This window comes from Pteronotus mesoamericanus, unplaced genomic scaffold, assembly GCF_021234165.1.
Source record: "Pteronotus mesoamericanus isolate MK-2021 breed Mesoamerican mustached bat unplaced genomic scaffold, CSHL_Meso_final contig_657, whole genome shotgun sequence".
In the NCBI taxonomy this organism is placed as follows: domain Eukaryota; kingdom Metazoa; phylum Chordata; class Mammalia; order Chiroptera; family Mormoopidae; genus Pteronotus; species Pteronotus mesoamericanus.
Window position 1 is genome coordinate 4,646,130 of NW_026555229.1, and position 15,054 is coordinate 4,661,183.

Here is a 15,054-nt window from a genome sequence, read left to right on the forward strand (position 1 = left end):
TCTTAGTACAGTGTATGTCACACAGCAAGTGTTTAGTAAGCGTTAGGCATTGTGATGATAATGATGATAACAGTGATTACTGCTGCTAGATAGCCTAGTTAACAGTATCAGGTGGTGGTTCTACTGGAAGTGAAATGGTATTAGACTACTGGCCAGGTGGCTCAGTTGGTTGGAACAGTGTCCCATACACAAATGGGTTGTGGATTTGATTCCGAGTCAGGGCACATACCTACATTGCAAGTTCCATCCCCAGTCAGGGCATGTACAGGAGACAGCCGATCAATGTTTCTCGTCTCACATCAATGTTTCTCTGTCTCTTTCTTTACAATCTATAAACATATCCTCAGGTGAGGATTAAAAAAGAAAAAAAAAAGAGCATTAGAGATTGAATGTCAAATTAGTAATGTTTATTTTTACCATTTTTCCTTCCCCTTTTCTAAATGATTTGGACATCATTCTTGAAGTCCTAACTATAAAGTAACATTCAAGTTTTTTATGTGATGGAATACTGTTCTTTTTCTTTCTTTTTTTAATCCTCACACAAGGATATGTTTATTTATTTGAAAGAGAGAGACAGAGAAAATGATGTGAGAGAGAAACATTGATTGGTTGTCTCTTGTTCACACCCCAGCTGGGGATTGAACCCACAACCTTTTAGTGCACAGAACGATGCTCCAACCAACTGAGCAAGCCGTCCAGAGCTGTGATGGAATACTATGCTAATACCATACCAGTAGCTGGATAGAAGACTAAGACCTAAAATAGATATTTTGTGTTTAATGAAAATAGTATATACTCTATCATACATCATGATGTATTTGGGAGACATTATTTGACCTATAGTGTAAGCAAAGTTTCTCTTATAACAATATGCTTAATAAGAGTTTTTCTTGGTGCTCCTTTTAGATAAGCTAAAGATTGTTTTTATTTTTAGAGCAAACCATTTATTGTAACATTCTTTCAATTTTCAGGCTAGATGAACTGCAGAAGCAACTACAGGAAGACATAAGACAGGGCCGAGGCATTAAATCCCCAATCAGAATTGGAGATCAAGACAGTACAGATGATGAGGATGGCCTCTTAGAAGAGCACAGGTACACCCTTTTTCATAATGTAGGCCCTATTAAGTTCATATATTTTTAAATTTTGTTTTTATAAAATAAATAGGCAATGATGGTAATTTACTTAGTGGGTAATCTACACTGGGTTTCTAATCTAGATGTGACGGATTTAGAAGGCAAACATTAGGCTAAGTTACATCATTTGTCTTTTCTCCTGGTATTGTTTCCTTTCTTTTTTTAAAGATTTTATTTATTTACTTTTAGAGAGAAGGGAAGGGAGGTAGAGAGGGAGAGAAACATCAATGTGTGGTTGTCTCTTGAGCACTCCCTGCTGGGGATCTGGCCCTCAACCCAGGCATGTGTCCTGACCGGGAATTGAACCAGTGACCTTTTGGTTCACAGGCCGGAGCTTAATCCACTGAGCCACTCCAGCCACAGCACCTGCACCTGGTTGTTGTTTCTTTTCACACACATTCAGTGGTTTTGAACTAATAACTAGCAAAAAGGGTGAGGAGCAAAACACATGTTCTCATGCTAGAGTTCTAACCTAGGATTAACAGGTCCTAAGGAAAGTTTGCCACCAACTTTTAAACAAAAAATTAGCTATAGTATTACTAACTGTTCGTTATTTAATGACTTTTTTTAATTTCAGGGAATTTCTAAAGAAATTTTCAATTACAATTGATGCTATTCCTGATCATCATCCAGGTGAAGAAATATTTAATTTCTTCAATTCTGGAAAAATTTTCAATCAGTATACTTTGGATTTAAGAGACTCTGGTTTTATTGGACAAAGTGCTGTAGAGAAGCTTATTCTTAAGTAAGTAGAAAAGCAGACATTTTACTTTTTCACATATAAAAATTACTCTAATATTCTGACTGATATAATCTTCTAAACTTCTAAACATAGCAGAAGGTTAACTTCTGCTATGACCAATCCAGTTTCTTAATCCTCTTAATAAGTACTATTGCCCTTTGTGTTGTATTATTAATTATAGAAAGCAATGTGAGATAGTTGTTACATTATATGCCTTTATTAGTTAGGATTAAGATCAGTATATAATAACAATGATGTCAAAATATCAGAGGCTTAAATAAGAAATATATTTCTTATGTGTAAGAGTTCAGAGGTAGGAAGGTCCAAGTCTGGTGTTTCACCATATCGTCTTTTTTTCTCCACCATCCTTAGCACTTGGTTGCTTTAGTTGCTACTGGAGCTCCAGCCTTTATATTCAAGTCTCCCGAAATCCCACATAACATTTCTACTTAGGGTTAGTTGTGTAGAATTTAGTCAACATGGCCATACCTACAAGGAAGGCTGGCAAGTGATTTTTATTTCAGACAGCTGGTGTGCCCAGATAAAAATCAGGGTTCAGTTACCAAGAGGAAATGCAAAGTTAGATATTGGGATGGGCAACTAGTAGTCTCTCAGATTACCACAGAGCTAATTTCTCTCAGTGTGTGATATCTCAGAGCGAGAGAAATCACATTAATTCTGAGTTTTATGGAAGTACAGACCCACACTGGCAAAAGCAGACAGTGCCCTGAAACTTGATAGGCCCTCCCCCTTACCACCACTGTTAGCTAATGTAGATTGGTCCAATAGACAGTTTTAGGCTCTCCATTGAATTTCTTTTATGAGTAACCCATCTGCATTGGGCTAGAATCCACTTAAGAATGGACTTAGGATGATTTGCTTGTTCATTTCCCTGATTATGTCAGATGTGGTGATAGAAGTTTCTTGTCAACAGTCATACTGATTTTACTTTATCTTTTCAGGTCAGGAAAAACAGATCAGATTTTTTTGACAACACAAGGCTTCCTTACCTCTGCTTATCACTATGTCCAGTGTCCTGTACCTGTGTTAAAATGGCTATTTCGGGTAAGTGAAATGTTTGGAGATTATAGTTGCCTCTTAGTGTATTTCCCAGTCAAAAGCAAGCCTAAAATATAATGTTATTTGTACATTACTAGAGAAAAAACTAAGATAGTACATCAAACCCATGATTTCAGTGGATAAGAATGAGGGAAAGGAATCAATGTAGCTCTGACCTGTAGGGCTCGGTTGGCTGTTGTCCAGCAAATAAAAGGTCATTGGTTTGATTCCTAGTCAGGGCACATGCCTGGATTGCAGGTGTGGTCCTTGGTTGAGATATAAACCTTTGTTCCTCTCTCACATCAATGTTTGTTTCTCTTCCTCTTTTTCTCCCTCCTTCCCCATCTCTCTAAAGGCGAATAAATAGAATTTTTTTTTTTTTTTTTAAGAATCAGTGTAAAGAAATTATAAAGAAAATAATAATGCAGGTAGTGTGCAGGATAGTCAATAATGTTAGTTGTACCTGAAACATTTCATCACATTGGTAAATCACTATTATACTTAGTTTCAAAAGAGGTCTTCTAATGCTTCCATATGTCAGCGGGGGAGTTACCCTGTTTTTCCCCATTTTTATGAAGGTGCCTGTATACATTTTTAGGATTTGGCTTGTATATTAATATTTAACCATTCATGTACTTCATGTAAGTCAAACAATGTTTTTCCTCCTCATTCATATTTAACTCTTAAATCTACTTAAATAATTATCTTAATTTTTGTATTATATGGTATCTTTATAAATATCAGTGCTATCAGAGACTATTATATGTGAAGTGAGAAGTGGGACAAACATGGAGTTTCTATTCTGGGCTTTAAGATAGCATTTCAAAGAATTTTACTTTTGGCAAGAGCTAGCTATTGCAATACAGTCTTTTATTCATTTTTTTTATAAAGCTGGCAATACTGAATGTCAACTATGCCAGGCACTGGAGAGAAGAGCAATGAAAAAAAAGCAGTGTCTCTGATCTTGTGAAACCCACATTCTAGTATAGAGGAGGCAGACAATAAATGTATGTGTACACATTTATAGGTATATTATGTCAGATGTTAAGTGCTTTGAAGAAAAAGTAAGCTGAGGAAATATACGGACTATCAGGGTGGGAAAGAAAGTTGGGGGCGGGGGAGAGAATATGAGAATATGAATTAGTAAGGCCTTACTGATAAGGTGAGGTTTGAGAAAAGACCTGAAGAAAGTGAGGGAATGAGCTTTGCCACTATGTGGGAAAAGGGCATTCTAGGCAGAGAATAACAGGTGGTACAGACTATGGGGCAGGAGCATTTACTTCCAGTAACTGACTGCTTGGCACCCAGTAATCTAACAGTCCTAATTAAATAAAAAGTTGCCTCCCTACAACTTTTAATCTATTGGTACTAATTATCTTTTCTATAAATTCCCAGAATATGCCTTATCTGTCTTTACAGTCCTTCAGTTATTTTTATTTATTGATTTTTAGAGAGAGAGGAAAGAAGAGAGAGAGACATTGATTTGTTCTTGCACCTATTTATGCACTTATTGGTTGATTCTTGTATGTCCCCTGACCAGGGATTGAACCCACAACTTTGATGTGCATAAATTTGATGTGACAACCAACTGAGCTACCCAACCAGGGCCCTTCAGTTGTTTTTAAACAACTATCATGACCCTCATCTCTCCCCATACTAAACATTCTGCAGTCATTAAATTTCCAGTCTCTTTATTGACCACTCTTCTGATAAATATTTAGCTTGTGTCACTCCTAAAGTGTTTTTCCCCTCCTCACATATGCTTCAGATAAGGACTTTCTTACCAGCAGCTTCTAGGAAGATTCTTACCTATCTATTCCACCCACATATTTCTGTTCATTACAATTCAGAATTTCATTTGCTGTCATGACAGGGCTTCATTCATTATTCTCTAATTATGTAGTATATCTTGTCTTAAACTTACAAGTAAGATTTTGCAATCATCTGTATTAGTTTTCATCTTTTTGATGTGAGCCCATCATTATGGCCTTTAAACCCTAATGATGCCCTGGCTGGTGTAGCTCAGTGGTTTGAGTGATGGCCTGCAAACCAAAGGGTCACTGGTTCAATTCCCCATCAGAGCACATACCTGGGTTGTGGGCCAGGTGCTCAAGAGGGAGCACGTGAGAGGCTGGCGCTCAATCCACTAAGCCACACCAGCCAGAGGACAATTAGTATGATTTTTAAAAAACATTTTTAAACTCAAGCTTTTATTCCCAAAGAATTATCTTACAAAATTTTATTAATTATATGTCTCTGCATATAAATTCCTTTGTAAAAAGGCTGACTAGGTCAAAGTACAAGGATAGTAGCTTTACGTAAATATCACCAAATTTTTTAAATTTTACTAAATTATACCCACACTGGGCATACTACCTCTTTCCTAGTACACTTCTGGATGCTGTATTATCAATAATCTTAGTCTTAACCAATGATGTCTTGTCACTTTTCTTTTTATTTCTTTGATTACTGGTGATATTGAACATCTTTTTAAAAGTATGTTGGTATAGTTGGCATATTTGTATCTTCTCAAATATTTTTACTAGTTTTTGGTTTGTTTGGGGTTTTTTTTGTTTTTTGGTTTTACTTTTTAGGGGTGGGTGGGTGTGTATGTGAGACAGTGAAGTAATTAAGCTTGCAGCCTTTTCCATTATGGTTTTTGGATTTCATGACATGGTATGAATTAGAAAATTTTTTATAATTTCAGATGTTACATTTGTCTTATTAAAAATAAAGTTGTAAAAACAAACAACGTGTTAGAATCAAAAGGCCCCGATTTCATAATCAGACCTGGATTTAAATTCCAACTACTCATGTATTACATTGGGTAGAGTTTTTTAGTCTCTCTAAGCCCATTTGCACCTATGTGTGATATATGTCCACTTCATAAGATTATTTGTAAGTATTAAATGAAATGCCCATAAAACGCCTGTATATCTGCCTGGCAAATAGTAAATGCTCATGTTTCCTTTCTTCTCTTTCAATACTCTATCATTTATCTATTTAGATGATGTCAGTTCATACAGACTGTATTGTGTCCGTGCAGATTTTAAGTACATTGATGGAAATAACAATTAGAAATGGTGAGTATATAATGGTGATCAGCTGTGTGAATTATTGGTTGCTATACATGGTCTCTTTTGTATTGCTAAAAATTAGTATATTTCAGAATACAGAATTAGAAGTTATTTTTGTTATCTAAAGTCTTTCATAATGAAATGAAACTCCAATCAAAAATAAGTATCTGCATTTCTCTTGTTGAATTGAGAAAAAGGGTAAAAAAAATCTTGCAAGTGGCAGCCCTTCCTTACCTAATATTTACCAAGTCATGGCTTTCTGTTCTGGGTAAGTAGAAATAGTTGCAGGTTTATTTATTTAGTCAATTAACTTGAATTGGCTCTTGATGAGCAACAGTATTATACTGATTATATACTGAGAAGATTGAAAGTGGTCACTGCCAAAGTATGACAGTTGCTTTCTCAACTTTGAGATCCTTTAAATTGAAAAAAGCAGTGTGATATAGTTGTCTTAGTTGTTTTGAGGATTGGAACAAATAGACACTGAAGATGATAAAATCTTCCTGTTCTGACAGTTGGTGTTTTACAATTGTTATTTCCAATTTTTTCAAAATACGGTACTTCCTCCTGAGCTACACCCTTTTATCTATCACTGTCAGATATTTTGTTCATAAATGTAATTTCTTTCATATTTATTTGAAAATTTGTAATTCATATATAATCATTCTAAATATATTGTTAACATACCAATACCAGCTTTCATTTCTATAAAATTGTAATAATCCATGTTTCAGATGCAGACTATCACCTTGTGAACTTGGGATTTGAAATAAAATATTTTCTTCTGCCCTGGCTGGTGTGGCTCAATGGGTTGAGTGCTGGCCTGTGAACTGAAAGGTTGCCAGTTCAATTCCCGGTCAGGGCACATGCCTGGGTTAGAGGCCAGGTCCCCCTTTAGGGGCATGTAAGTGGCAGCCAATTGATGTTTTTCTCCCTCCTCTCCTCTCTCTAAAAATAAATAAATAAAATCTTCTTTTAAAAATTTTTTCTATTATTAACCAGATACCTTCAGTGATTCACCAGTTTGGCCCTGGATTCCATCCTTGTCTGATATAGCAGCTGTGTTTTTCAATATGGGAATTGATTTTAGATTTTTGTTTCCTCTGGAGAATCTTCAGCCAGACTTTAATGAAGACAATCTGGTGTAAGTTTTCTTTTCACAATTAATGCTAAAAACATTCTTTTAAACAATTTTTATATAAGAACATCAAATATTAATTTATTTCTTAAGTTTAATATCCATTCTTGATTTTTAAAAATTTCTCAAAGTAGAAATGGACCTTGAATTAGAAACATTCTTAACATCTTAACATCATGGCCTTAATCTAAAGCCATGATCATGTTTAACAGGGAAAAAAACAGAAACTTTTTAAATTCAAAAATGCAATATAATAACATTTTGTCTATTTTCTGTTTTGCTCTCCCTTTGTTCTAACCAAATTGATCTGCTTGCTGTTTCTCCACATTAGACATTATTGCATTGGCTCTTCCTCATACTGATTCCTCAGCTCCACACTTAGTGTTTACCTGCCAAAATATTACCTGTCTCATTTATTGAAACATTATTTATAACAGCAAAAGATAGTCCATCTATTGGGGACAGGTCATGGTATGTTAATAATCATCATTACAGCTACTAACACATATTGCTTACTATGTGCCAGGCATGGTTCTAAGGGCATAATATATAGTACTTCATTTAATAGTCACTACAACAATTAGATATTATTTTCATTCCTATTTTACTGGTGAGTCAAGTACAGAAAGGTGAGTCAAGAACAGAAAGCTATTAAGTAAATTGCCTGGGGTTGTGCTGCTAGGAAGGGACACAGGACTATCAAGCAGACATTTAAAAAATAAGAAAGTTCTTCACATGTAGAAGTATCTCCATGATACACATTAAGTGAAAAGAGATGTACAACAGAGTATATAGTATGCTACCGTTTGTATTAAAGGTGTGTGGAGGTGGGGAATTATTTGTATATACATAAAACACGTGGAATGAAGGACTAAATCTAGTAGTGATTGTGGGGAGGGGAAATGAGTGGCTGAAGGTCTAAACTGGGAGGACAGTTCTTCACAGCATACTGTGTTTTTGATACCTCTTGACTTTTTAACCACATGAAGGTGTTATTTATTTAAGAAGTTAAGCAAGAAAGGACCTGACTGGGTCGCTCAGTTGGTTAGAGCATCATCCCAATACGCCAAGGTTGAGGGTTCAATCCCTGTCAGGGCATATACAAGAATCAACCAATGAATGCATAAATAACTGGAGCAAATCAATTTTTCTCTCTCCCTCTCTCTATCTCCCCCCCCCCCCCCGAATCAATAAATAAAAAATTTTTTTAAAACAAGAAATTAAGTCCCCTGTCTGGTGTGGCTGAGTTAATTGAGTGCTGGCCTGTGAACCAAAGAAAGAGTCACCAGTTTGATTCCCAGTCAGGGTACATGCCTGGGTTGCAGGCCAGGTCCCCAGTAGGGGACACATGAGAGGCAACCACACCCTAATGTTTCCCTCCCTTCCCCTCTCTCTCTAAAAATAAGTAAGTAAAAGCTTTTTAAGAAAAGAAATTAAGCATGAAAATATTTTGTCTTTTGAAGACCAAGTTATTATGTCTTCTCTTTCGTGAACCTTCACGTACCTCAACCAAAATTGGGGTCCTTAAAATTGTTTCTTCATACTCCAGTGGTGGTTTATTTTAGGCCACTCATGAGGCCTTGAAATACTATGAGTTCTTTGTAGTCAGAGCCACCTTCTACATAGCTCTCTGATACCAAGAGCATTGAGGATAGCGTCTTATAAGCAGCATTTGTTTAAGGAAGAACTAATGCATAGAAATAGAGATAAAATTCATATTTACCTGGAGTGGGAGATAGTAGGATGGCTTGCATTTGGCATGAAGGGACTTTTAGAGGTAATAAAAATACTCTATTTCTTGATTCAGATGGTGGTTACACTAGTATATATTTTTATCAGAACTTAAAATGAGTATATTCCTTTTGTTGTATACAAATTACACCTCAATAAAATATACATTTTTGTTCGTTATTTTTTTTATAATATTGTACCTAATTTCATGTTCCTTTATTCACTTCTCAATAGTTCTGAAACACAAATGACATTGGGAGGAAATGGAAGTGAAGATTCATCTTGTAAGCCAATTTTTTCAACTCTTCCTGAAACCAACATTTTAAATGTGGTTAAGGTACGAAGAAGCTCTTTTGTATGTCTTTAGCTCAGAGCTGGAACCATTTAGTTTTGTGGTTAATGGTTTTAAAACAAAACCAGTAGTGTTTTACTATGTGATTTCCAGTCTCTGAAATTTCTAAGCAATAATCTTTGTTTTCAAAGTAATGTTTGTCTTTATTTTTGTTTTAATATTAGGAGCGAAATAGATCTTCAGATTAGAGTATATATTTAAAATAGTGTAGGAATACTTTACAGAGGAGCTTTTTGAAACTATTTTTTTAAACCAGTAATTTTTCAGTATTAAGATGTATGGAGGAAAAAATATTACAGTACAACTTAGTAACTAAGAATTAATACAATTAAAACATTTTTAGTGTCTGGATCATATCAATGATATTCAGATGTTAAGATCTTGAAAACTGGAAGAACATAATTATTCTATGAGTAGGTCTTGTTTCCTTGTAGATAACTGATATTTTGTTTTTTACACAATCCTCCTTTGCATTTTTTATTTAAAAGTTTTACTTTAAACTCTTCAAATAAATATATCTCAAATTGCTTTGTCTCTGCATTTGTGTCAAAGTTTCTAGGCTTATGTACATCTATACATCCAGAAGGTTACCAGGATCGTGAAATAATGTTGCTGATTTTAATGTTGTTTAAAATGAGTTTGGAAAAACAGCTGAAGCAGATTCCTCTCGTGGACTTTCAAAGCCTCATGATAAACCTGATGAAAAACATCAGAGATTGGAACACAAAGGTAACATTACTTAAAACTTTAGTATTGGTTTCCTTACATAACATTACAGTTTGGCTTTCATAGTGCCAAATTGCAGAACACTTTCTAAGCTCAATTAAGATCTTCAGCAGATGAAAACAAACTGAGGGAGGGAGTGTCTTTGCTGGAACTGTATTTAAATTCATTATAACTGAATCTTCTCAAAAACGACAACTATTTATTCCATTAAAAAAAAAAATGTATGTATTGGAGAGTTACTGTGGGCCGGGCATCAATGTAGAGGCTACAGATACAACTGAAAGACAAAGGCCCTGACCTCATGGCAGTTTTACCCTAGTCAAAGGGTTATATAATAAAGTAAATGTAGATTATAATAAGTCAAGTATAATAGGGCTAGAAATAAAAAATAAAACAGGACATGGGTATCGAGAATAGCAAGGCAGGGGATGCTCTATTTCAGATGAGGCAATCAAGGAAGGCCTTTCTAAAGTGACCTTTGAACAGAGACCAAGAAGAAATGATGGAGCAAGGCACACATGCAATTAGAATTTGAGTTGAACTTTTGCAATCATACTGAAGCTAAACATGTATAATTTTTTTTAGGTTTTTAAAAGTTAATATTTTTCAACCTTTTTCTGTGGAAGCTTTCAAATAAATGTAATAGTAGAGGAAAGACTGTAATGAACCCCTAACTATCACCCAGCTTCATAATTATCAAGACGTAATCTTATATCACTTGTTATCCTCATCCCATACTTCTTTCCCCTGCTCAGCCATTATTTTGAAGCAATTCTGTTAGACTTGAAATACTAGAATAGTTGAAGATCCTTAAAATGCAAGAAATTCCAAGTCCAGAAAGATAATACGGTCTTTTGCAACTCTCATTATTCACCTTTGGAAACTGGTATTTGTACTTAAGGCACTTTATTCTTCTAAGAAGGAATATTAATGTTTAAGTGCATATAGAAAACGCTCTGGCTGGTGTGGCTCAGTGGATTGAGTTCCAGCCTGCAAACCAAACGGTCGCTGGTTTGATTCCCAGTAAGGGCACATGCCTGGGTTGCAGGCCAGGTCCCTGGTTGGAGGCCTATGAGAGACAACTACACATTGATGTTTCTCTCCTTTCTTTCTCCTTTCCTTCCCCTCTCTCTAAATAAATAAATAAATAAATAAATTCTTTTTTTTTTTTTTTTAAGTTTATATAGCTAAAGATGTAGCAAAAATATGAAAGCCCTGTGAAATTTGGATAAATGTATCTGTTCAGTCTGTTCTAGAGTTTAGATAAAATTGAATCTGTATACTGTGTATGTTTTAACAGGTACTAAAATCCATGCTATTTCTAAAAATAAGTGTTCTTTTCATAAGAATGCTTCCATTATGGCAAGATCATTGTGGATGATCTTTTGGATGTTTGATTCCACTGACCTGTTTAAAAAACCTTACTTGTTTTTTGTTTTCAGGTGCGTGAACTCTGTCTGGCCATAAATGAACTCTCCAGTCATCCCCACAACCTTCTGTGGTTGGTACAGCTGGTCCCTAACTGGACATCACGTGGAAGGTATTGAAAAGTGAGAATTAAACATTAAGAAAAATTTACAGTATTTACATTAATGGAATGCTTTTGGGTCCTTTATTTCCTTTCATCATTCCTTAAATGTTTGATCAGAGTCTTTTATTTCATACTCAGCTGTGAGAAAGGGCACTGACAGCCTGATTGTGATACTTAACTCAGATCATTTTAATTTTACTTTATCTAATAACTTAATCTAGATGGCACTTGCCATAAAGAATAAATTTGTTTTTTTGTTTTTAGTAAAAATAAATTTTTGCAATAAAATAAATTTTCTATCAGTAAATTAGTATGATCAAAGATAAATGCTTTCAACAATTTGCCTGAGCCTCAGGCAACTCTATGTACAATACTTTTCATGAATACTTTAGTGTTCTATTAAAGCTTATATATTTTTGTACAGCCTTCTCTTAAAACATTAGCTATATTTTCAACTAGCAGGAGTAAAAAAACTTTTTTTGGCTCATTCATCTGCTTCTCAAGCAGTATTGATTAAAACACATTCTAAAATTCTAATTCCAGGCAACTGAGACAGTACCTCAGCCTAGTGATTATTTCAAAGCTTTTGGAGGAGAAACATGAAGATATTCCTAATGCCAGTAATCTTCAGGTATAAATAACATTTTTATTTTCTTTTCATAACCAGAAGAGGTAGTAAGGTGTAGGGAAAACTGATGGATTCTGAGTACAAAAGTCCTGAGGTTAGATCATGACTCTCCAACATAATACTATTCATGTAGTCTTTAGAATGATATTTAACTACTGAGATTCAGTTTCTTCATCTGAAATAGAGATGGTGTCACACACCCTCTACCATCTCCATAGGATTGGTGTGGACATTTAGGTGAATTAATATATAAAAACTGGGGAAATTATAATGTGCTAAATATGACATCATTTATTAAATTAGTTCACCTTACCAAGTTTTACAATTTTATCACAAGATAAGAGCACTTGGTCAGTGTGGGTCAGTTGTTTGGGCATTGTCCTGCAAAGCTAAAGATCATCAGTTTGATTTCCAGTCAGGGCGCATGCCTGGGTTGCGGGTTCATTCCCTAGTCAGGGCATGAGGCAACTGATCAAAGTTTCTCTCTCACATTGATGTTTCTCTCCATATCTTTCTCTCTAGCTTCTCTCTCTAGAATCAATAAAAGGGAAAAAAAATGTTTAATTAGAAATTGCAAAACTATTGTACATTAATTGCATTTTGTACCTGTTTTAATATTAAATAGTCTTTAAATTATATAGCCTAAAATGTGGTTTGCCTTTCAGTACTTGGCCAGTAGTAAATATATCAGGTATATATGTATACGAGTGTGTATAAACATGTCCTATGCAAGTGCCACTCCAAGAAGGCCTTTTTCAAGCATTAATAGCACTAATGTAGACTCATAGTTATATTTGAAAACTCAACATAGAACCTGATCTAGATGTAGTGTTCTTGTTTAGTACCAGAGACTCTACTAGGGTTTTTTAAAAAGCGAATTAGAGACTCTGCCCTTGAAAACATAACCTAGTGGTTGAAACAAAGTAAATCAGCCATTGTGGTATAGTGTAGTAAGAGCAGTGATAAAAGTATTCACAGCGTGCTGTGAGACAGAGATTGAAAGAAACAGCTGGTTTCTGCATTAGTGGATTGAAATAGATTTGATGCCAGATATATGGGTACCACTCTTGAGTCACCAGGGTCATTATCAAATAGCTCTCAATCCTTTCAGTGATATTTACTGCCATCAAAAGAGAATTCTTTTCAGAATTCAGTGACTTCTGCTCACAGGGAGATTCAATTTTGCTGACTTTCAAATAACTTCACAGAAAAAGCACTCTCTTTGACCTCTATTATAATGCCATTTGGTCTCATCCTTAAGCTTTTATCCTCAATTACAAGTACTAAATGTTTAAAATCCCTTTTAAGCGATTGAGGACTTTTAAGTAAAGGAGAAATGGGTATCATGGGCCTATAAGGAAAGCTAAAAAGGGGCAAAATTAGAAAAGGCAAAATGAACAGAGGACACGCTGAAAAAAAGTAGCCCAAGAAAAAGCAACTGTATTGCTTAGTATTATTCAATGTCTTTCTTTTGGTAGATATCAGTCTTATATCGGTATCTTGTGCAAATGAAGCCTTCTGATTTGTTGAAGAAAATGGTCTTGAAGAAAAGGGCTGAACAACCAAATGGCACCATTGATGACAGTCTTCATTTGGAACTTGAAAAGCAGGTATCCAAAGCTAGATCATCTCAAAAGAGTATATAAGAGCATAACTGATGCCACCTTTCTAACCATAGGCTGCTAGAGCATAGGCATTTAGAGACTATTATAAAGTTAATATTTTTTAAATTGTCATAAAATTCTTCAGTAAACTTGAGAGTTGAGAATTGAGGTAAAAAGATGGTTATTGGTCATTTAATACTGGGGGTATATTTTTGTAGCCCTTTACTTTTGCAGTTATGAGATTAAAAAAGTGCCCTTGAGTTAGAAATCAGAAAGCCTAGGTTAAATGCATGGCTTTTTCCTACTTACTAACTTGGTTAACTTTAGCAAATCCTTAATCCTTCCTGTGCAGCTTTCCTAGTGTAGACTAGGATAATATCTGTGCTACTAAATTTCATGGGTGTTCATTTTATTCATTTCTTAATAGGCATATTACCTGACCTACATTCTTCTTCATTTAGTTGGTGAAGTTAGTTGTTCTCATTCTTTTTCTTCTGGACAACGGGTAAGTAGTTTTTAGTGGTTTTTGTTTTTAATAAGTGTACTATTGATGGAATAAGCAAACATTCTTTCTTAATTTTATTAAATTTATTGGGTGGCATTGGTTAATAAGGTTATATTATAGAAGTTTTAAGTGTACAGTTCTGTGGTATAGCATCTGCATATTGCATTGTGTGCTCACCACCCAAAGTCAAGTCTCCTCCTGTCACCATGTACTTGACCCCCTTTACCTTCTACCTCCCTCCGCCTCCCTGCCCCTCTAGTAGCCACCGTACTGTTGTCTGTGTCTATACGAGTTTTTTGTTTTGCTTTATTTGTTGCTTTCTGTTTTATATCTCGCATGACAGAAATCATATGGTTCTTGTCTTTTTCTGTCTGACTTACTTCGCTTAGCATACACTCTCAAGATCTGTGTTGTCACAAATGTCAGTATTTCATCCTTTCTTATGGCCGAGTACTGTTTCAATGTATATGTATACCACATCAAGGACACATCAGTTGTCCCCATGTCTTCATCACTGTGAATAATGCTTCAATGAACGTAGGACTATGTATATCTTTACAAACAGATGTTCTCAGATTTTTCAGGTAGATACCCAAAAGGGGGATTGTTCAGTCATATGGTAGCTCTATTCTAACTTTTTGAGGTACCTCCATACTCTTTTCCATAATGGCTCTACCAATTTATGAACATTCTTTATATGGGGGAAATTTTAATAACAGTTAACTTTGAATTTGCTATACAGCAACTATTTTCAACCTTTTTCATCTTATGGCACACTTAATTACTAAAATTCTGTGCAACACCAAAAAATATATTGTATTTTTT

General features: G+C 35.0%; 1 protein-coding gene across 1 annotated transcript in view; it reads left to right on the plus strand.

The window, feature by feature from the left end:
• SLF2 (SMC5-SMC6 complex localization factor 2) overlaps positions 1–15,054 on the plus strand; it is a 34,469-nt gene that overhangs the window by 13,953 nt on the left and 5,462 nt on the right. The window contains exons 7-17 of the mRNA XM_054581372.1: positions 972–1,094; positions 1,714–1,881; positions 2,841–2,943; positions 5,945–6,020; positions 7,017–7,158; positions 9,118–9,220; positions 9,788–9,964; positions 11,404–11,501; positions 12,036–12,123; positions 13,599–13,730; positions 14,152–14,229. Of these exons, the coding sequence (XP_054437347.1) occupies positions 972–1,094; positions 1,714–1,881; positions 2,841–2,943; positions 5,945–6,020; positions 7,017–7,158; positions 9,118–9,220; positions 9,788–9,964; positions 11,404–11,501; positions 12,036–12,123; positions 13,599–13,730; positions 14,152–14,229 (1,288 nt within the window). The remainder of the gene's footprint in view (positions 1–971; positions 1,095–1,713; positions 1,882–2,840; positions 2,944–5,944; positions 6,021–7,016; positions 7,159–9,117; positions 9,221–9,787; positions 9,965–11,403; positions 11,502–12,035; positions 12,124–13,598; positions 13,731–14,151; positions 14,230–15,054) is intronic.